Source organism: Pan paniscus, chromosome 23, assembly GCF_029289425.2.
Source record: "Pan paniscus chromosome 23, NHGRI_mPanPan1-v2.0_pri, whole genome shotgun sequence".
NCBI lineage: Eukaryota > Metazoa > Chordata > Mammalia > Primates > Hominidae > Pan > Pan paniscus.
In genome coordinates this window covers 51601836-51622642 of record NC_085927.1, presented here as the reverse complement: position 1 = coordinate 51622642, position 20807 = coordinate 51601836, and the positions used below count along the sequence as shown (strand labels likewise).

At 47.3% G+C, this 20807-nt stretch overlaps 1 protein-coding gene across 1 annotated transcript in view; it reads right to left on the bottom strand.

Moving 5' to 3' along the window:
* MEI1 (meiotic double-stranded break formation protein 1) overlaps positions 1–20807 on the bottom strand; it is a 110657-nt gene that overhangs the window by 6831 nt on the left and 83019 nt on the right. Inside the window, exons 24-29 of the mRNA XM_003814635.5 lie at positions 16884–17049; positions 14337–14441; positions 11755–11865; positions 11304–11464; positions 8735–8816; positions 8372–8547 (exon numbers count right to left, since the gene is read on the bottom strand). Coding sequence (XP_003814683.3) covers positions 8372–8547; positions 8735–8816; positions 11304–11464; positions 11755–11865; positions 14337–14441; positions 16884–17049 — 801 coding nt within the window. The remainder of the gene's footprint in view (positions 1–8371; positions 8548–8734; positions 8817–11303; positions 11465–11754; positions 11866–14336; positions 14442–16883; positions 17050–20807) is intronic.

Below are 20807 nucleotides of genomic sequence, written 5' to 3'. Positions count from 1 at the left end.
AAACCCCATCTCTACTAAATATACAAAAATTAGCTAGGTGTGTTGGTGCACACCTGTAGTCCCAGCTACTGAGGAGGTTGAGGCAGGAGAATCGCTTGAACCCCGGAGGCGGAGGTTGCGGTGAGCTGAGATTGCACCACTTGCACTCCAGCCTGAGCAACAGAGCGAAACTCCATCGTGGTGGCTCACACCTGTAATCCCAGCACTTTGGGAGGCTGAGTGGGTGGATCACGAGGTCAGGAGTTCAGCCTGGCCAAGATGGTGAAACCCCGTCTCTACTAAAAATACAAAAAATTAGCTGGGCGTGGTGGTGGGCGCCTGTAATCCCAGCTACTTGGGCGGCTGAGGCAGATAATTGCTTGAACCCGGGAGCAGAATGAGCCACGATCATGCCACTGCACTCCAGCCTGGGCAACAGAGCAAGACTCTATCTGGGAAAAAAAAAAAAAAAAAGAATGCTTTGTTTCAGAAAAGAAGATGGACCCTGGGCCACACTAAAAGATTTATAGATTACAGAGCCTCACAGTTTACTTAAGCCAGTGGGTTTCAACCTTTTTTTTTTTTTAAAGCAACAGGACCTTTCATCAAAATTGTATGCTCTAATAAGCACATGAAAATATTTATCATTAGTTATTAGGGAAATGCAAATTAAAACTACTATGAGGTACCCCTGTACATCTACCAATAGCTAAAGTTAAAAAGACTGACAACACCAAGTGTTGAGGAGAATGTGGAGAAGCTGGCACTCATACATTGCTGGTGGGAAGATAAAATGGTGCAACCACTTTGGGAAACAATTTGATGGCTTCTTATAAAGTTAAACATACACTTATCACCCCCATAACCACCCTTATCACTCCAGTGCCCACAGCCCTTCTTCACAGCCCTCTGCTGCCACTGACCTGCCCCTTCACCCCAAGTGACCCAGCATGGTGGACCCTGGACACTCTCTCTACTCTTATTTCAACTAACACTTTCCTCCACCGTGCTCCATTCCTGGGGGAATAGAGGCTGTTCTCATGTCAGCCTTTTATTTTGCAGATGGAGAACATAAAGATTAGTAAAAAGTGACTTGCTAAACATTTTCAGAGTCAGAGGCTGGGCAGGGGCTTTGACACAGATTCCTGTGACTCTAGATACTGTACCTTCCACTGCACTGCACTGGGCCACCCAACTGCTGAAGATTCTGCATAGCTGATCAGCACTCAGTTTGTAGTGCTGGTGCCACCAGGCTGCTTTGGCCCAGAGGTGTCAAGGAGGACCAGCACCCAGAGCCCTAGCTTAGGCTTCACTGTCATTTTTCTCCCTTGACACCAGTTTTTAAAAGTATAGTTTTATCGAGATATAATTCACAAACCATAATACTCATCCTTTAAAGGATATAATTCAGTAGTTTTTAAAAATTATATCCATAGAGTTGCACAGCAATGTAATTCAAGAATATTTTCATCACCCCTAAAAAGAAACCCCATACTCAGCAGTCACTCTTCATTCCTCCATCTCTCCACTCAGCCCTAGGCAACTACTAATCTACTTTCTGTCTCCATGAATTTGCCTTTTCCAGACATTTCTCATAAGCAGAATCATAATATGTGCTCTTTTGTATCTGACTTCTTTCACTTAATGTTCTCAAGGTTCATCCATGTTGTAGCATGTGTCAGTACTTCATTCCTTTGTATGGTCAAATAGTATTTCATTGTATGGATATACAATCTGTCCGTTCATCAGTTGATGGACATTGGGGTTGTTTCCACTTTTTCATCATTATGAATAGTGCTGCTATGGACATTCAGATACAAGGTTTTGTGTGGACATTCTCCACCTCCTGTCAACACTTGCTATTATCTGTGTTCTTATTTTAGCCACCCTCATGGGTATGAGGATGGCCTAGCTGTCATCTGCATGTACAGCCTCTTGTTCACCAGTTGCCTTACCTCCAGGCACTCTCCTTGCCCCCATCTTTCCCACTGTGGCTGAGAGGGAACTTGCTTTTTTTCTTTTGAGACAGGTCTCACTCTGTCACCCAGGCTGCAGCTCAGTGGCATGATGACAGCTCACTTTGGCTTCAACCTCCTGGGCTTAGGTGATCCTCCCATCTCAGCCTCCTGAGTAGATGGAACTACAGGCATGTGCCACCACGTCCAGCTAATTTTTTGTATTTTTTATAGAGATAGGGTTGTGCTGTGTTGCCCAGGCTGGTCTGGAACTCGTAGACTCAAGCAATCCACCCACCTTGGCCTCCCTGAGTGCTAGGATTACAAGCATGAGCCATAGTACCCAGCCCGAGAGATAACTTTCAAACACACAGTCTGATAGATGTCCTTCCACAGTTCGCACAGTGATTCTTAGCCTAGTGTATGAGGCATGGCTCAGTTTGGCTCTGCCCAGCTTTTTGTCTCATTTTCTGCTTCATCACACCCCACACCCCAGCATGCACTTTCAGAATATGTGATTTTATACATGCTGTTGTCCTGCTGGAATGCCCTTCCCTCTATACCTCTGCCTAGACACCCTTCAAGGCTGAGTTCAAATGTCACCTTCTCCGTGAAGCCTCCTCTGACTTCCCACACAGGGGGCATTTTTGCCTAAAAGAAGTTTTCAGACCGGGCGTGGTGGCTCACGCCTGTAATCCCAGCACTTCGGGGCTGAGGTGGGCGGATCACAAGGTCAGGATTTCGAGACCAACCTGGCCAATATGGTGAAACCCTGTCTCTACTAAAAATACAAAATTAGCCAGACATGGTGGCGGGAGCCTGTAGTCCCAGCTGCTCAGGAGGGTGAGGCAGGAGAATCACTTGAACCCAGGAGGCAGAGGTTGTAAGTGAGCCGAGATCACGCCATTGCACTCCAGCCTGGGTGACAGAGTGAGACTCTGTCTCAGAAAAAAAAAGAAAAAAAGAAGTTTTCAGTTCTGTGGAAGAAGATAATGTAAACCACTATCATATAATAAAATATGATAATGTGATACTCAATTCACAGCTGAATGAACCATTCTGGGAGCTCAAGGGAGAGGGATTTCCTCTACTGCTGGGTTACTGTGGAATAAATATTTGCTGAATGTATGAATCATTGAACAAATGAATGAAGAAATGAATAAAAAGCGAGTTTTAAGACCGGGTGCAGTGGCTCACACCTGTAATCCCAGAACTTTGGGATGCCAAGGCATGCGGATCACTTGAGGCCAGGAGTTTTGAGACCAACCTGGCCAACATGGCGAAACCCTGTCTCTACTAAACATACAAAAAATTAGCCAGGTATGGTGGCAGGTGCCTGTAATCCCAGCTACTTGGTAGGCTGAGGCACGAGAATCTCTTGCAACTGGAAGGCAGAGGTTGCAGTGAGCCAGGATCACGCCACTGCACTCCAGCCTGGACAACAGAATGAGAGCCTGTCTCAAAAAACAAAACAAAAAAACAAACAATTTTTAAACAACAAACTGGTTGAAGGGAATGAAGGAGGCTTAGCTATAGCCATGAGGTCCTGGGCAGTGACAGAGGGGACATTGTGGCTGAACAAAGAAGGCCAGGAAATTTCTCGAGAGTGTGACAGTGAGAGAAAAAAGGAAAAGCCTACTTGGTCCTGTTCACTAGGCAATTATAGGGCAGTCACTGTGAGGCTAAGACAGGCTCCTCAGCAATACCCTCCCATAAGCAGGGTAGGCCCAGCACCTTCTACAGGGGGAGTCATGAGCTTCTCAGGTTGGGTTCCCCTTCCCAGGGACTGTTGAGGACAGACAGTCAAAAACTACCAGAGAGACAAATACAGGATTCCACTTACATGAGGTCCCTACAGTAGTCAAATTCATAGAGATAGCAAGTAAAATGGTAGATGCCAGGGGCTGGGGGAGGGGACTGGGGAATTGTTTAATGGGTACAGAGTTTCAGTTTGGGAAGATGAAAAGATCTAGAGATGGATGATGGTGAAAGTTGCACAACAATGTGAATGTACTTAATGCCACTGACCCATATACTTAAAATGATTAAAATACTAAATTGTATGTTATATATAGTTTACTACAATTAAAACAAGGCCAGGTGCAGTGACTCACACCTGTAATCCTAGCACTTTGAGGCCAAAGCCAGAGGATTGCTTGAGCCCAGGAGGTCAAGACCAGCCTGGACAACATAGTGAGATATCATCTCTACGAAAGTATTTTATTTTTTATTTATTTATTTTTTGAGATGGAGTCTTGCTCTGTCACCCAGGCTGGAGTGCACTGGCATGATCTTGGCTCACTGCAACCTCCACCTCCCGGGTTCAAGTGATTCTCCTGCCTTGGCCTCCCAAGTAGCTGGGATTACAGGTGCGCGCCACCATGCCCGGCTAACTTTTTTGTATTTTTAGTAGAGATGAGTTTTCACCCTGTTGGCCAGGCTGGCCTCAAATTCCTGACAAGTGATCCGCCCGTCTTGGCCTCCCAAAGTGCTGAGATTACAGGCATGAGCCACCGCGCCTGGCCTTACTACCAATACAAAAGTATTTTAAAATTAGCTGGGCATGGTGGTGTACACCCGTAGTCCCAGCTATTCAGGAGGTTGAGATGGGAGGATCACTTAAGCTCAGCAGGTTAAGGTGGCAGTGAGCCATGATCATGCCACTGTACTCTAGCTTGGGCGACAGCAAGACCCTATCTCAAAAATAAAAATAAACAGTTGCCAGAGGCAGAGTTGAGTGTCACAGGCCAGGGAGACACCTAGGCTCTTGGGCATGAGAGGCGAATGGTGAAAGTGCTATACAATACTTCACTGGTGGCTGGGCACGTTGGCTCACACCTGTAATCCCAGCACTTTGGGAGGCCGAGGTGGGCAGATCACCTAAGGTTGGGAGTTTGAGACCAGCCTGGCCAACATGGTGAAACCCTGTCTCTACTAAAAATACAAAAATTAGCCAGGCATGGTGGCACACACCTGTAATCCCAACTACTCAGGAAGCTGAGGCAGAAGAATCGCTTAAACCCAGGAGGTGGAGGTTGCAGTGAGCTGGGATCATACCACTGCACTGCAGCCTGGGTGACAGAGCAAGACTATGTCTCAAAAAAAAAAAAAAAAAAAAACCCACAAACCTCACTGGCACCCCACCCTAGTGTTTAGGCTATTGGTTTGAAGAAGGCTTTTTCATCACTCAAGGCCCAGTTCAAATGCTACCTCTCCTGTGCAGCCTTCCAATACAGGTTGAGGCTGGGCACGCCTGTAATCCCAGCACTTTGGGATGCCGAGGCAGGTGGATCACTTGAGGTCACGAGTTCGAGACCAGCCTGGCCAACATGGTGAAACCTCATGTCTACTAAAAATACAAAATTAGCCAGGCATTGTGGTGCGTACCTGTAGTCCCAGGTACTTGGGAGGCTGAGGCAGGAGAATCACTTAACTCAGGAGGCAGAGGTTGCAGTGAGCTGGGATTGCACCACTGCACTCCAGCCTGGGTGACAGAGCGAGACTCCATCTCAAAAACAAACAAAAAAACAAATACTGGTTGAGTATCTGTAATTAAAAATTTGAAATCTGAAATATCCCAAAATCCAAAACTTTTGAGCACCAACATGATGCTCAAAGCAGATGCTCATTGGGCATTTCGGATTTTGGACTTTTGTATTAGGAATGCTTAACTGCTAATAGGTCATTTTGGTATTAGATGTAGTTATTTGTGCTTCCTATAATCTGTGAGTGCCTAAATGGCTGGAATCATGTAATGTTAATTTCTGTGGTTTTCATCCATTCAACAAACATTCCCAGATGCCAACTTTGTGCCAAGCTCTGTGCTGGGTATTGGGAAATCATTCCCCCTACACCTCCTGTTCTGAATCTTAAAACAGGAACATCAGTGCTTTTAGAAACATTAGGGAGAAAGCATTTCCCTAACTGGCCCTCCTCACCCAAGGAAGGTTTTATCTAGCAGGCAAGATACTAGCTTAAGATCTACTGTGCCATCAGGGCAGGATTAAGGTATTAAAGATTATGCTCCCATGAACTTAAACTCTTAAGATCCTGGCCAGCTGGCTAAGTGTCCATAATGCAAACACAGTTTTTCCCACCTGTGGACCCCTGGTCTGGCAAGAAGGAGGGTGTTTTAAAAAGCTCATTTTGGACAGATATGATTAAGCAAGTATAATAAAATGTTATTAGTAGAATCTAGGTGTTGGGTGTATGAATGTTCACTGTAAAACTCTCTCATTGCTGTATGTTTGAAAAACTGCAGGAAAAAAAAGCCCATTCTGTTCCAGAGTCCCAGCCAATATTCTACTGTGATGTTTACCAGCAATAAAGCTTATGTTTTGGTTCTCATCTGATTCCTGAATTCTAAATTAGCTTTAAACCCACAAGGGGAAGGACACACAAAGATTAACCAGACCCAGACTCTGCCCTTGAGTATATCACAGCCTGGTTGGGGGAATAGTGATATGAAAATGGAAACTTGAAACAGAGAGCTAAGTGCTATAATAGGATAGATGTTTGATCCCTAAAGAGCACAAAGCCTTGTGCAAGGATGTGCCACAGGACAAGACTCAGCAACCGCTAACTCAGCATAGGGCCCACTCCTGGGACATCTTCCTGGGGCCCCCAGTATCCTTCATAGGCCATGACATTGGGTCAGGGCTCGGGATATGATGGCTACATAAACACTGATCTACAAGTGTCTCCTAAGCCATAAAACACAAACCCCTTGGAGGTAGACATGCTTTTGCTTGCTCTGGATCCCCTCCTTCTTCTGGTAGCAGTTTTCCCATGGGGAACCATCCCTCTCTTAGGATCAGTCCACCTGGGCTATGGAGAGTTGACCACATGCTCTGGCCTCCAGGAGAGGGCACTGACCGAAGCCAGGCCAATCAGGGCATCCCATGCCCCAGCCATGGTGACTGGCATATTACCCAAGCCAGCCTAATGAGACTCAATTCTGGGAACTATGAGGAAAGAGAAATCTTTTTTCCCTAGAGGATATAAGCTAGGAGCTACTGCTGGTCATCCTACTATCTCATAAAAATAAAGCTGACAGTGAGGAATGCAAAGCCAATAGATGGAAAGAGTCTGATGACCTTGTCTGAGCTTCTGGGATCCAGCTGTGCCTGAAGCCAGTATTGACCCCAGGACTTCTCAGTTATAAGCCAAATTGAGTTTTGTTTCTGTCACTGTAGCTTTAAAAGTCTCACCCAGGCAGGGAATAGTGGCTTATGCCTGTAATCCTAGCACTTCTGGAGGCCAAGGTAAGAGGATCACTTGAGGCCAGGAGTTCGAGACCAGCCTGGAAATGTAGCAAGAACCCATCTGTATTTAAAAAATAAAAATAGGCCAGGTGTGGTGGCTCATTCCTGTAATCCCAGCACTTTGAGAGGCTGAAGCGGGTGGATCACCTGAGGTCAGGAGTTCGAGACCAGCCTGACCAATATGCGGAAACCCCATCTCTACTAAAAATACAAAAATTAGCCGGGCATGGTGGCATGCACCTGTAATACCAGCTACTCGGGAGGCTGAGACAGGAGAATCACTTGAACCTGGGAGGCGGAGGTTGCAGTGAGCCAAGATTGCACCATTGCACTCCAGCCTAGGCAACAAGAGTGAAACTCTGTCTCAAAAATAAATAAATAAATAGGCCGGGTGCAGTGGCTCACACCTGTAATCCCAGCACTTTGGGAGGCCGAGGCGGGAGGATTATGAAGTCAGGAGATCAAGACCATCCTGGCTAACACGGTGAAACCCTTTCTCTATTAAAAATACAAAAAATTAGCCGGGTGTGGTGGTGGCTGCCTGTAGTCCCAGCTACTCGGGAGGCTGAGGCAGGAGAATGGTGTGAACCCGGGAGGCAGAGCTTGCAGTGAGTCGAGATCACGCCACCACACACCAGCCTGGGCGAGAGCTAGACTCTGTCTAAAAAAATAATAAAAATAAATAAATAAATAAATAAAATAAAAATGCCGGGCGCGGTGGCTCACGTCTGTAATCCCAGCACTTTGGGAGGCGGAGGCAGGCGGATCACGAGGTCAAGAGATTCAGACCATCCTGGCCAACATGGTGAAACCCCGTCTCTACCAAAAATACAAAAATTAGCCAGGTGTGGTGGCAGGCACCTGTAGTCCCAGCTACCCGGGAGGCTAAGGCAGGAGAATTGCTTGAACCCGGGAGGCGGAGGTTGCAGTGAGCCAAGATCGCGCCACTGCACTCCAGCCTGGGCAACAAGAGCGAAACTCTGTCTGGAAATAAATAAATAAATAAATAAATAAATAAATAAATAAATAAATAATAATATAAATAATTTTTTTAAAAAAGTCTTACTCAATCCACCCTCCAAGCCCTGGTAGGAATATCAGGCTCTCGACAGGCAGCCACCCCTTCCTGCTGTTGTCCTGGGAGAAGCAAGCCCCACTCAGCAAGGGCCTTACCTGCACCAGGAGATTCTGCAGCCCAATGACCAGGGACCGGACTTGCGACATTCGCAGTGGAGCTAGGACAGTGTCCTCGGTGGCTGGCAGTGGCTGGGCCCCTGAGGGCACCAGGGCTACCAGGGCAGAGGAAAAGCTTTGTCGCAGGGCTGTCCGCAGGAAGCATAAGATGGCAGCTGGAAGCAGGAGATTCCTTACACCCAGTTCCTGTCTCCTTCCCACCTCCCACCCAGCTCTGTCACAGGATGGGAGACAATGAAGATGAGACAATTATGGAGTGACCATTGGCTGGTCAGGGCGCTGGTCTTATCTGAAAACCTAGGGAAAAAGCTTTTCTTCTGCTGGAGACTTGTGGACCCATACCTGAGAGCAGTGCAGCCTTTTTCTTTGGAAAGCTGAGAGCCTTCAATACTTGGTCCATTTCCACAGAGAGTGTCTGGTGAACCTGGCAGGGCACAGGGTAAAGGGCTAACCCCCATGTTCTGGAAGCCTGGGCAGAAAATAACCTGCCTGAAAATCTCTTCTGTCACCTCCCCCCACATATCCACTGCATCAAAAGGGGACGGAGGAGGCCACACAGAGTCCTCCAAGCTGCACCAGCCCTGGCTTCAGGAGCATGAGAAGAATCAAGTCCAAACCTGGAGAACTCTTTTTCTTCCAAATCTCCCCCATCCTCACTGGCCTCCTCCATCAGACAGCCTTCTCTGGCCTCATCTGTGGTTCAGTCTCTGGCTCTGTTCACTATACACCTAACTCAGAAGATCTGGAGTCAGACAGGCCAAATCAAAATCCTGGCTCTCAGGTCAGGTACAGTGGCTTACACCTGTAATCCCAGCACTTTGGGTGGCTGAGGTGAGAGGATTCGTTGAGCCCAGGAGTTCAAGACCAGCCTGGACAACATGGCGAAAACCCATCTCTACAAGAAAATACAAAAACATTATCTGGGCATGGTAGCATGTGTCTGTAGTTCTTGCTACTCAGGAGGCTGAGGTGAGATAATCACTTGAGCTGGGAGGCCAAGGCTGCAGTGAGCTGGGATACTGCCACTGCACTCCAGCCTGGATGACAGATTCCATTTCTTTAAAAAATAAAATAAAATCCTGGCTTTGCTACCTGTCAGCTGTATGGCCTTGGGCAAGTTACTGCACCTCTCTCAGCATGCCTTACTTTCTTCATCTATGAAATTAAGACAAGCCGGGCACAGTGGCTCACGCCTATAATCCCAGCACTTCGGGATGCTGAGGTGGGTGGATCACCTGAGGTGAGGAGTTCAAGACCAGCCTGACCAACTTGGAGAAACCCCGTCTCTACTAAAAATACAAAATTAGCTGGGTGTGGTGGCAGATGCCTGTAATCCCAGCTACTAGGGAGGCTGAGGCAGGAGAATCGCTTGAACCCAGGAGGCAGAGGTTGCGGTGAGCCGAGATCACACCATTGCACTCCAGCTTGGGCAACTAGAGCAAAACTTTGTCTGAAAAAATAAAATAACAGGGAACTCTGTGTATGTGTGTCGGGGGTGAGGGGGGGTGTTATATGGGAACTCTCTGTACTACCTGCACCATTTTTCTATAAATCTAAAACTGTCCTAAAAATGAAGTCTATTAATAATAAACAAAACAGACAAAAAAAAGGTATGGCAATGTGAAGGAGCATAGCTGACTGGGAGAAGCACAAATGCCTGGCCAGAGGACAGGGAAGGTGGGTGGGAATGGCAGAAAGTAAGGCTGCAGAGGGCCAGGCCTAGAGGAGGACAAAAAGGCTGCTGAAGGAGCTTGGGCAGAAGGGGTGTGAGGACAGACTGTGGCTGCAATGATAGGACATGCAGAGGAGGGAAGAGGCGGGTGGCCAGGAGACTGTAACTAGGTCACATTAGTGGGGAGGACGAATGATCAGGCCTGAGTTAGGGCACTGGAGGTAGCTAGGAGCAGGTAATTGCCTAGGTGTGAGCTGAGGGCCAGGGCAGAGCCAAGGACAAAATGCAAGTTTTCTCCTAGGCAGGTGACTGCAGACAGCTGGATGAGCCCAGCAGCCTCATACGGAAAATTAGGAAAGGTTTCTGTCCTAAACCAACCACAGGCAACAACCTGCAGGATTTGCCAGAGCATAGATTTGCCACAGCTTGTTGCCCCTCTAGAGGCCAAAGTTTAAAACTCATGTCACTTCTGTGTGCCCATCACTAGATTGGCACAGTATTGGGCGCAGTGTGAGGATACCACAGAGGCTAGCAGATGGTTTCCATGAGAAGTAGCCCACAGAGGAGCTCACGCAGGGCACTGTGATGACAAGGCCCTACAAGAGGGAGGGGCTGAGGGGAAGGAGGTGCTCTGTGGATAAGTCCACTGCTCTTCTCTTCCCTGCATCACCTTCTGTAATAATGACAGTTAACCATGTGTGGCATTCCACGGCTTGCCATGCTGCACTTTAAGGTCGCAGGCTGGCTTCTGCCTCCCCGTCTGGTCTGTTCTGCTCCATTCATTCCCCACCTTCTCATCACACAGAGCACCTCACCACTCCCCAAATATACAGAGCGTGTCCTGAATTTGTGCAGCTTCATGCCTTTGCTCATATTGTTCTCTCTACTTGGAATGCCTTCCCCCACTATCTTTGCTGAGTACAATCTTATCCTTAAAGACTACAAGTTCCCTAAGGGTAGGACACATGCTATATTCATTTTTTATTCCTCTGTGCCAAGAATAGAGCCTGGAGTGTAGGTAAACTTTATGTGTTAAGTGGATTAATATAAAACAACCTCACAACAATCCTGAGATGCTTTCCCCATTTTGTAGGTAAGGAAACTGAGCTCAGAAAGGGTAAATACCTTGCCAAGGTCACACAGCTAATAAGCCCCCAGAGCTGGGACCAGAACTCAGGATCTTCAACACTCCTTTGAGTGCCACCCCATGCCTCAAAGCCACAGGAGTTAAAGACTAACCTGCAAACTGCCCTTGTGCTGCTGGGCAGAGAAGGAGGCAGTGAGCAGCCAGGCAGAGCAGAGGAGTGCAGTCCTGGGAGAATCTGCCTTTGCCAAGGTGAGGGCCAGCATCTTCTCCAGAAGCTCCATCAGGCCTGTGCTGCTCAGGAGCACTGCAGCAGCTGTCGGGGGTGGGCAAGGCAGGGCCCACAGGAGTTACAGAGGAGCTTCAGCTAAGTGCCACTATGGTGCTTAGCACCTGATGGGGGCTTCACAAACGAACAGAGGATCATCCTGAGGCTCTAAGGGTCCCAGCTTCATAACAGAAGCTCAGGTTATTAGAGCCAGAAAGGACCTTATGACCACCAGCCACACACACAACCCTATTTGTTTTTTTAAGATGAAAAAGTTGAGGTAGAGAGGACCACAGACTGCCCAGCACTCTTCACTGTCCCAGCCCGGGCCCCTGCACCTCTTTTCTGACTGCTAGGTGTGGTCTGATGAAGGCTCCAATACAGGAAGTTGAAGGAGGGCTGCAGGATGTCCACGTCAGTGGGGCTGCACTTCCCACACAGCTTGCTTACTGCAAGAGATGAAAGTCCCCAGTCGGCCTGTCGCAAAACACTCACACTTGTCATAGGTGGTAGCCTGCGACTGGCTATTTCGGATGTCAGTCTTGGGGAGCAAGCACAAACTAAGTATCCCTGATATTACAACCAATGGAAAGAAACACAGTGACAAACCTTAAGGCACATTCACACCCTCCATCTAGACAAACATCAGGCAAGCAGCCTACAGCTGCACATCACAGAAAGACTTTAGGATTTCAAAGGGATCCATCCTTTGAACATCGTCACCACCTTCCCAAGGGAACTTTAACAGTCGAATGAAGTGCAGTTCCCTGCACTTGCCACATCCCCTCTCTCACATCACTTCATTTAGCTAACTCCTCTAGTCCCCGTCAGCAATCAAGATTCAGCTCAGGCCTCCGCAGTGGCTTACGCCTGTAATCCCAACACTTTAGGAGGCAGAGGCAGGCAGATTGCTTGAGCCCAGGAGTTCAAGACCAACCTGGGCAATGTGGTGAGACCCCGTCTCTCCACAAAAAAATACAAAAAATTAGCTGGGCATGGTGGCACACACTGGTAGTCCCAGCTACTCGAGAGGCTGAGGTGGAAGGATCGCCTGAGCCCGAGAGGTAGAGGCTGCAGTGAGCAGTTATCATGCTATTATACTTCAACCTGGGTGACAGAGTGAGACCCTGTCTCAAAAAAAAAAAAAAAAAAAAAGAAAAAAATTCAGCTCAAAGTTCATCTCCCCCTTGAAGCCTTCCTTAACCTCTCAAGGCAAGATTAGATGCTGCTTCTGCATTCTCCCAGGCCTCATCAGTGCAACATCACACTGTAGATATCTATAGAACATATCCCTTTACTCTCGGGAACTCCCACTTCCCATCTCCCTATCCCCATCCTAATATGAAACCTACCTACAGCTCCATTCACTTTTTGGCAGCCACATCACACCCTGACTTCGGTGCTCACCCAGACAAGCAGGTCTCAGCTCCCTCCCACACCAGTACCTCCACCCCGAACCACAGTCCTCTACTCTCTGCTGTCATATAGAAGTGCTCAAGGATTATATGTAAATGTCCTATTACATTTCATCTGTGGGTTTCAGCCTGTTACTCCCTGTCAGAGGCTCTTCTGAAGGCTGAGTTTGTCACACACAGATCCCCCTCCTAGCTTAGTGTCAGCCTTGATCTCACAGACAGGCTGGTGATGACTGGCACCAGGCTGAGGCCATCTGCAATGTGTCCCCAGTGGCCTTTTTTTGAATCTGACACTGATGTTCTCATGAGGTGGACTGGGCTCCAGGCAGGGAAGATGCCCCATCTTCACCTGTGGCTACAGGAGCTGGGGGGTCCACAAACACTGAAGACATGTCATTTTTCCTATTCATTTCAACCTTCCCTCAGCAAATCTTCCTGCAGGTGCTGCCTATGAAGTGATGGCAGCATCATGAGTTGAGAAACCAAGGAGGTTTGGGGTGTGGGTAAGAAAAAAGCCTGGAGAACTGTGAACTGGATCATCAGATCTGAGTCAATTGTAGGATGAGCTGGAGAGCTGACCTTGTGCCAGGAAAAAAGGAATCTGCATGAATAGCATCTGTTGAAGGCCTACTGTGTGTCAAGCACTGTGTGACATTCTCTATCTAACTAGATAAGTATTCCTTATCTTAACAACTAGATAAGTATTCCGTATCTTAACCCTAGTTTAGGAAAGTACTACTACTTTACCTATGAGGAACCTAAGACTCACAGAGACTAGATGATTGCTAGTGACTAAGCTGAGATTCAAACCCAGGCCTTCCTGACTCTAGAGCTTGTGCCTGTCATACAGATTTGTTTGTTTTAGAGACGAGGTCTCACTCCATTGCCCAGGCTGGGTGCAGTGGTGAGATCATAGCTCACTGCAGCCTTGACGTCCTGGGCTCAAGCAATCCTCCCACCTCGGCCTTCCCAAGTTGCTGGGACTATATATAGGTCTGCATCACGACGCACAGCTAATTATTTGTATATTTTTTGTAGAGACAGGGTTTTACCATGTTGCCAAGGCTGGTCTTGAACTCCTGAGCTCAAACGACATGCTGCCTCAGCCTCCCAAAGTGCTAGGATTATAGGCGTGAGCCACTAGGCCTGGCAGTTTGTAGAGGCAGGATCTTGCTATGTTGCCCAGGCTGGTCTTGAACTCCTGGCTTCAAACAATCCTCCGGCCTCAAACACCCAAAGTGCTGGGATTACAGGCATGAGCACCCCCCTGGCCTCATAATGCTGATTTTTTGCAGAGGTAGGGTGTCTCCCAAACATTCCCAGAGAACAAGCAGAGAAAGCCCTGAGAGGTCCTTTAGCAAGAAAACCCTAGGGACAGACTGACCTACTAGCTTCTTCCAAAGGGATGAAAGAGTAGAAGAAAGAAGAACACCAGTCTACTTAGTGAGCACCCACTGCACGTCCAGCCCTGGGCCCTTGGGCGCTATCCCAAGCAGCCAGGGCACCTTGGTGAAGGAGCTTCATGGCCACGCTGTCCAGTTCTTGCTCTGACACATTCCTGAGCTGCATCAGGGAGAGGAGGCTCAGCAGCAATGGTAGGTTCCCCGAGGCTGTGAAGAACAAGGAGGACTGGGCAAGAAGCCTGATGCTCAGATCACCTGAAGGTCAGACACCCTGCCCTTCTTCAATGGCCCTTAATAACAGGTTCAAAGTTTTTTGTTTCCTAAGGGGTGAGGTGTTTTGTTGGGATTTACTCCTATTTCTTTCTTCATTCAGAACAGGCGTAACTGATATACTAAGTGCCAGACATAGGTTGGTACCAGGAATTCATTATTTCATTTAATCCCACTAAACAAAATGTGAAAGCATGGATTGTTATTCCTATTTTGCACTTACAAAATTGAGGCTCAGAGAGCCTGAGTGACTTCTCCAAGGTCCCACAGCCAGAAAGTGGCAGAATGCTGTGGTCTGAATGTTTGTGTTCCTCCAAAATTCATGTTGAAATCTTAACCCCCAATGTAATAGTATTAGGAAGTGAGGCCTTTGGTAGATGACTGAATCATGAGGGTAGAATCTTCATGAATGGGATGAGTGGCCTTTTGAAAGAAACTGCGAGGAGCTCCCTCCCTCACCCCTTCTGTCATGTGAGGACACAGTAAGAAGACAAGCCATCATGCTGGCACATGCCTATAACCCCAGCTACTCAGGAGTCTGAGGTTGGGGGATTGCTTGAGCCTAGGAGGTCAAGGCTGTGGGGGGCAGGGGAGAAGAAGGAGGAAGAAAGGAGGAGAAGGAAGGAAGGAGGAGGAGGGAGGGGAGAAGGAGGGGAAAGAGGAGGAAAAGAGGAAGAAGAACAAGAGGAGAAGAAGAAAAGAAGAAAGAAGAAGATGAAGAAGGAGAAAGAAGGATGGATGGAAGGAAGGAACGAAGGAAGGAAGCAGGGAAGGAAGGAAGGAAGGAAGGAAGGAAGGAAGGAAGGAAGGAAGGAAGGAAGGAAGGAAGGAAAGAAGACAGCCATTTATGAACCAGGAAGTAGGCCTTCACTAGACACTGAATCTTTCAGTACCTTGATTTTGGATTTCCCAGCCCCCAAAACTGGGAGAAATAAATTCCTGTTGTTTATAAGTCACCCAGTCTATGGCCCAAATAGACCCAAATCTGAATCCAATGCCCATGGCCTTCCCACTATGTTTCCACTAAATCTTAACGTTCTTAACCAGTATTATCAGCTAAACATGGCTTGTCCTTCCCTGAAAAGAAATAACTCATCTCCTCTTGACACCTTTAAATCTACTTCCAAACCCTCAGTCCTCTGTCAGGTAGCCACAGATTGCCTTTCGCTTTGCTTAGAAATATAATTTTAGGCCGAGTGTGGTAGCTCACACCCGTAATCCAAGCACTTTGGGAGGCTGAGGCGGGCGGATCACTTGAGGTCAGGAGTTCGAGACCAGCCTGGCCAATATAGTGAAACCCCACCTCTAATAAAAATACAAAAAATTAGCCAGGCGCAGTGGCGCGTGCCTGTAATTCCAGCTACTAGGGAGGCTGAGGCAGAAGAATCACTTGAACCCGGGAGGTGAAGGTTGCAGTGAGCCGAGATCACGCCAATGCACACCAGCCTGAACGACAGAGTGAGACCCTCTCTCAAAAAAAAAAAAATTATTTTTAAAATTCAGCTTCTCTAAAAATAGAAAAAAACTAAGCTGGGCGCAGTGGCTCACCCCTGTAATCCAACCACTTTGGGAGGCTGAGGTGGGCGGATCACTTGAGCTCAGGGGTTTGAGACCACCCTGGGCAACATGGTGAAACCCCGTCTCTCCTGAAAATACAAAAAAATTAGCTGGGTGTCGTGGCACACACCTGTAAGTCCCAGCTACTTGGGAGGCTGAGGCACAAGAATTGCTTGAACCTGGAAAGTGGAGGTTGCAGTGAGCAGAGATCTTGCCACTGCACTCCAGCGTGGGTGACAGAGTGAGACTGTCTAAAATATAAAATAATAATAAAATAAAATACATAAAATATAAAATAAATAAATACAATAAAATAAACCAATCCAAATTTTCAGTGTCTCCATACTGTACCAAACGTCAAGCTTCCTTGACTCCAGTGAGTACCATTCCAGATTTGGAAACTATTCCCCCGGATCTCACTAGGAGCTTCCAACACATCACAGATCCACCTCCCTCCCCAGCCCCTGCAGACTGCTGCTGCCTCCATCCTCCTCCAGATTTCTCACTTTCTTCTTCCCACGGGGGGGCTGCCATGCTTGTGACAAACAACACTGAGCACATGCTGCACAGGGTGGGGATATGCACACACACATCAAACACATCTACTCATGTTAAACACACACACAGCAAACCAAGCATGTTGTACGCCCACTCTGCAGTGAGAGAAAGGAGGTGAAGTTTAGCTTGATGCCACAATGGCCTGGCTTTCTTTTTCAGATAAAACCCTGATTCTCTCTCCTGGAGCAGACCTAACAAGGGTAGAGATGCCCATTCTCGACTGGCTTTCAGGTCAAAGTGTGCCCACAGCACCTGCAGGCTGACCTCCTGATGGGGATGCCCCATGCTCCACTAGCAGACGCTGCAGGATCAGCAGGAAGTGGCCTCGGATAAGACCGCCCACTTGGATATCCTCATTCCTCCTCAGGAAGGTCCTCAGGCTATTCAGTACCTTGTGAGCTGTGTCCACTGGGCTGGAATAGATGAGGTCCTGAGCAGGAGAGAAGAAAGCCAGAGATCAGAGGGTACTGCAGTTGGGGAAAAGTGACAATGAGTAATAGAGGGGCAGGAAAAGGGCCCATAATTATGATGTCACAAAAACTGGGTAATCTGTCACTTGCTCAGCACCTATTATGTACCAAAGGCTCTTCTAGGTGCACTGACACCTCAAAACCATCCCTTAGAATAGGTCCATCCTAGGCCGTGCATGGTGGCTCACGCATGTAATCCCAGCACTTTGGGAGACCAAGGCCGGTGGATCACGAGGTCAGGAGATTGAGACCATCCTGGCTAACACGGTGAAACCCCGTCTTTACTAAAAATACAAAAAAATTAGCTGGGCGTGGTGGCAAGCGCCTGTAGTCCCAGCTACTCCGGAGGCTGAGACAGGAGGATGGCATGAACCCGGGAGGCGGGGCTTGCAGTGAGCCGAGATCGCACTACTGCACTCTAGACTGGGTGACAGAGCGAAACTCTGTCTCAAAAAAAAAAAAAAAAAGAATAGGTCCATCCTATTAAATCCATCCTAAACAGGAGAAAACAGGCTCAGAGAGATTACATGACTTGCTAAAGGTCATATAAGCCAGTGGCACAGACAGAATTTGAATGCAAGTCTCCTAACTCCAAGCCCAAAGCTCTATTTTCCAGGATGCCTCCCTCCTGCAAATGGTAGGATTAGGGTCAAGAGGTTGTTTTCAAGACAGGGAACCTGAGTGTGCCTTAAAGAAGAAAAGAAGGAAAGAGAAATGATGTCACTGGGCAGGCAGAGGATAAATTAGGACAGATTCAGTGCACAGGAAGGCAAGTGAGGACCAGGTCAGGCCCGTGCTCTACCAAGGCATCTGGTTATCTCTGCCCCAAGCTATAAAGGCCTTAGGCTCGGAAGATGGGAAGATGCTTTTTATTTTGCTTTCAGAGTTATTTTAGTGAGTATATGTTAAAGACAAAGCCAGTCAGAAAGCTGCACCAGAGGCTACCCTACTGATAGCTCCTGGCACCTGCTAGCTCAAAGAAGCCAATTCCTTTGGACAGGCTAATGTGCTGGGCCAGTTAGGACTGAGGGTTATGAATCCAAGGTCACACAGACTCCCTCTCCAGGGAGGACAGCTACTGACACACAGAGAGATATGGCTACAATGCATCTGGCCAGACAAACCCAGGTGTGCTGATCACTGGGCAGAAGGAGAGGGATGGGGTCACAGGGATGTCTAAGTATGGCTCTCAGAAACCTCCGCAGTTGCTGGAAAAACAACTATATATCAATAACAACCACTCAGGGCCTAACAATGTCAGGTACTATGTTGTGTTTATACAGTAGCTGTATATTTGTTTATACATTATTTATACTTCTACAATAACTCTTCCATATAGGTGTCACCCCAATTTTTCAAATGAGAAAACTGGGGCAGGTTAATCAGTTTACATATCAAGAAAGTAATAAAGTTGTAAATTAAACTGCACTGTGAGTTAACGAAGGGAAGGGATGAGGTCTACTTCATCTTTGTCATCTTGTAGAGACTCAGAAAACATCTCTGAAAAGAAAAAGGTCACGGAATGGGAGCGCTAGAGAGAATCTAGATAATTTTTTCCAATACCTTTACTTTACAGAGTATGAGGCTGAAGCCCGATGGGAAGGGAGGGGCATGATTTGCCCAAGGTCATAGAGCCCAGAGTCAAACCAGTTTCCTGGTCTTGTGCCTTCACCAACACATCACTGCCCCACTGCCACAGAGGTGGTCCCTCAGAAGTCTGAGTTAATGAATGTTAAAGGTATAAAAGGAAGGGGCTACTCAGCTTTGTGTGGCTATGGTGAATGCTGGAGGAAGAGGAACGTGAGGACCCCACCATATGCATCAGTGGGAAGGCTCTGGGCAAAACTATGACCCAATCTGTAGTCTCTGCTGTCCAGAACTCTCTGGGTCTTGACAGACCAGCGTAACTTGGCCAAAGAGGAAACAAACAGAGTTTCTGTGATGTCATTGTCCCTTCACATCTAAAAAACCTACATGAAAGACCACCCATTGATAAGAGTGGCAATTAACAGCTTTGTTTTCAGCTGTTAATTACCCATACAAAAAACAGAAATTGGTATCAACACAAAATTTTTAGACTCCTTTTCCTTCCTCTGGCTAGAAGCTGGGGAGAAATGGTAAGAATTATATATATGAACAGACAATAAAGTTGTTCCTTGCTGTTCTTTTTGTTTTGTTTTGTTTTGTATTTTTGAGACGAAGTCTAGCTCTGTCGCCCAGGCTGGAATGCAGTGGCTCGATCTTGGCTCACTGCAACCTCCGCCTCCTGGGTTCAAGCGATTCTTCTGTCTCAGCCTCCTGAGTGGCTGGGACTACAGGCACGTGCCACCATGCCCGGCTAATTTTTTGTATTTTTAGTAGAGACAGGGTTTCACCATGTTGACCAGGCTGGTCTCGAACTCCTGACCTTGTGACCCACCCGCCTCAGCCTCCCAAAGCGCTGGGATTACAGGCGTGAGCCACCACGCCCGGCCTCCTTGCTGTTCTTTTTTTTTTTTTTTTTTTTTTTTTTTTACCATTGATGTCTCTAGGATCTAAGTTAGTGAAAAACTTACTCACTTTGGGCTCTAGTCATAGCCATGACCCTTATTAACTATATGACCTTGGGCAATTCAATTAGCTTCCCTGAGATGAACTTTATCTGGTTCAGAGGCAGTCAATGATTAGTGAATGACAGCCCACTATGTGAAGCAAACCAAGAGTGTTCCTACATACTATCTCATCTACCCTCATGTTTTCTCCATTTTCTGTGGGAGAAAACTGAAGTTCAGATTAGCCTCTATCTTCCTAGTCCTCTATGCAACAACTCATCTTGAAGGCAGCTCCTTTCTGTTAAGCTCTATGCCAAGTGAAACACAAGACTCCTCTCTGCCCTGACCTCCACCACCTCCAGAAAGGAGAGGTGATAAGGATGGTGCACACTCAAGGACAAGGACTGGGTCACCAGGATAAATGGTGGGGCATCCACTCCAGCTTCCCTGGGATGTAGACTCTAAGTATTTGGTCTCCTGAGATTCAATTTCTGTTTGGTTTGCTTCTTTTAATATTTACATCCTGTGAAGTTAGTGGCCTAGCACAGCCTTCAGTTAGTGAGGGACCTCTCCATTCTAGGAAGACCCAGGCTGAGAAAGGGAATTTGGGAGAGGAGATAATGAGCTCCATTTTAGGCAGAAATGTCAAACAGATGGTTGACTTCATGGGTATGAGCTCAGGAGAGAGGTCAGGGGTGGTGCAGGGATTTGAGTCATCACCATACAGCCAGGAGGCAAACAAAGCCATGGGTGTGAATGAGATAACCCAGGAAGAATAAATAGACTGAGTAAAAAGAGAGCCTCAGACAGAACAACTGATAGATAGGGAGTCAAATCTGGGTTTTAATATTTTGATTTCCAACTCTTGTGACCATGGGCAAATCTCTCTAAGCCTATGTTTCATGTATTTAAAAAGAAAAAATGGCAGGTACAGTCATTTATGCCTATAATCCCAACACTTTGGGAGGCCATGGTGGGAGGATCGCTGGAGCCCAGGAATTTGAGACCAGCTTGGGCAACATGATAAAACACTGTCTCTACAAAAAATATAAAAATTAGCCAGACACAGTAGCACATGCTTGTAGTTCCAGCTACTTGGTCTTGAACTTCTGACCTCAGGTGATTCACCTGGCTCGGCCTCCCAAAGTACTGGGATTATAGGCATGAGCTGCCACGCCCAGCCAATT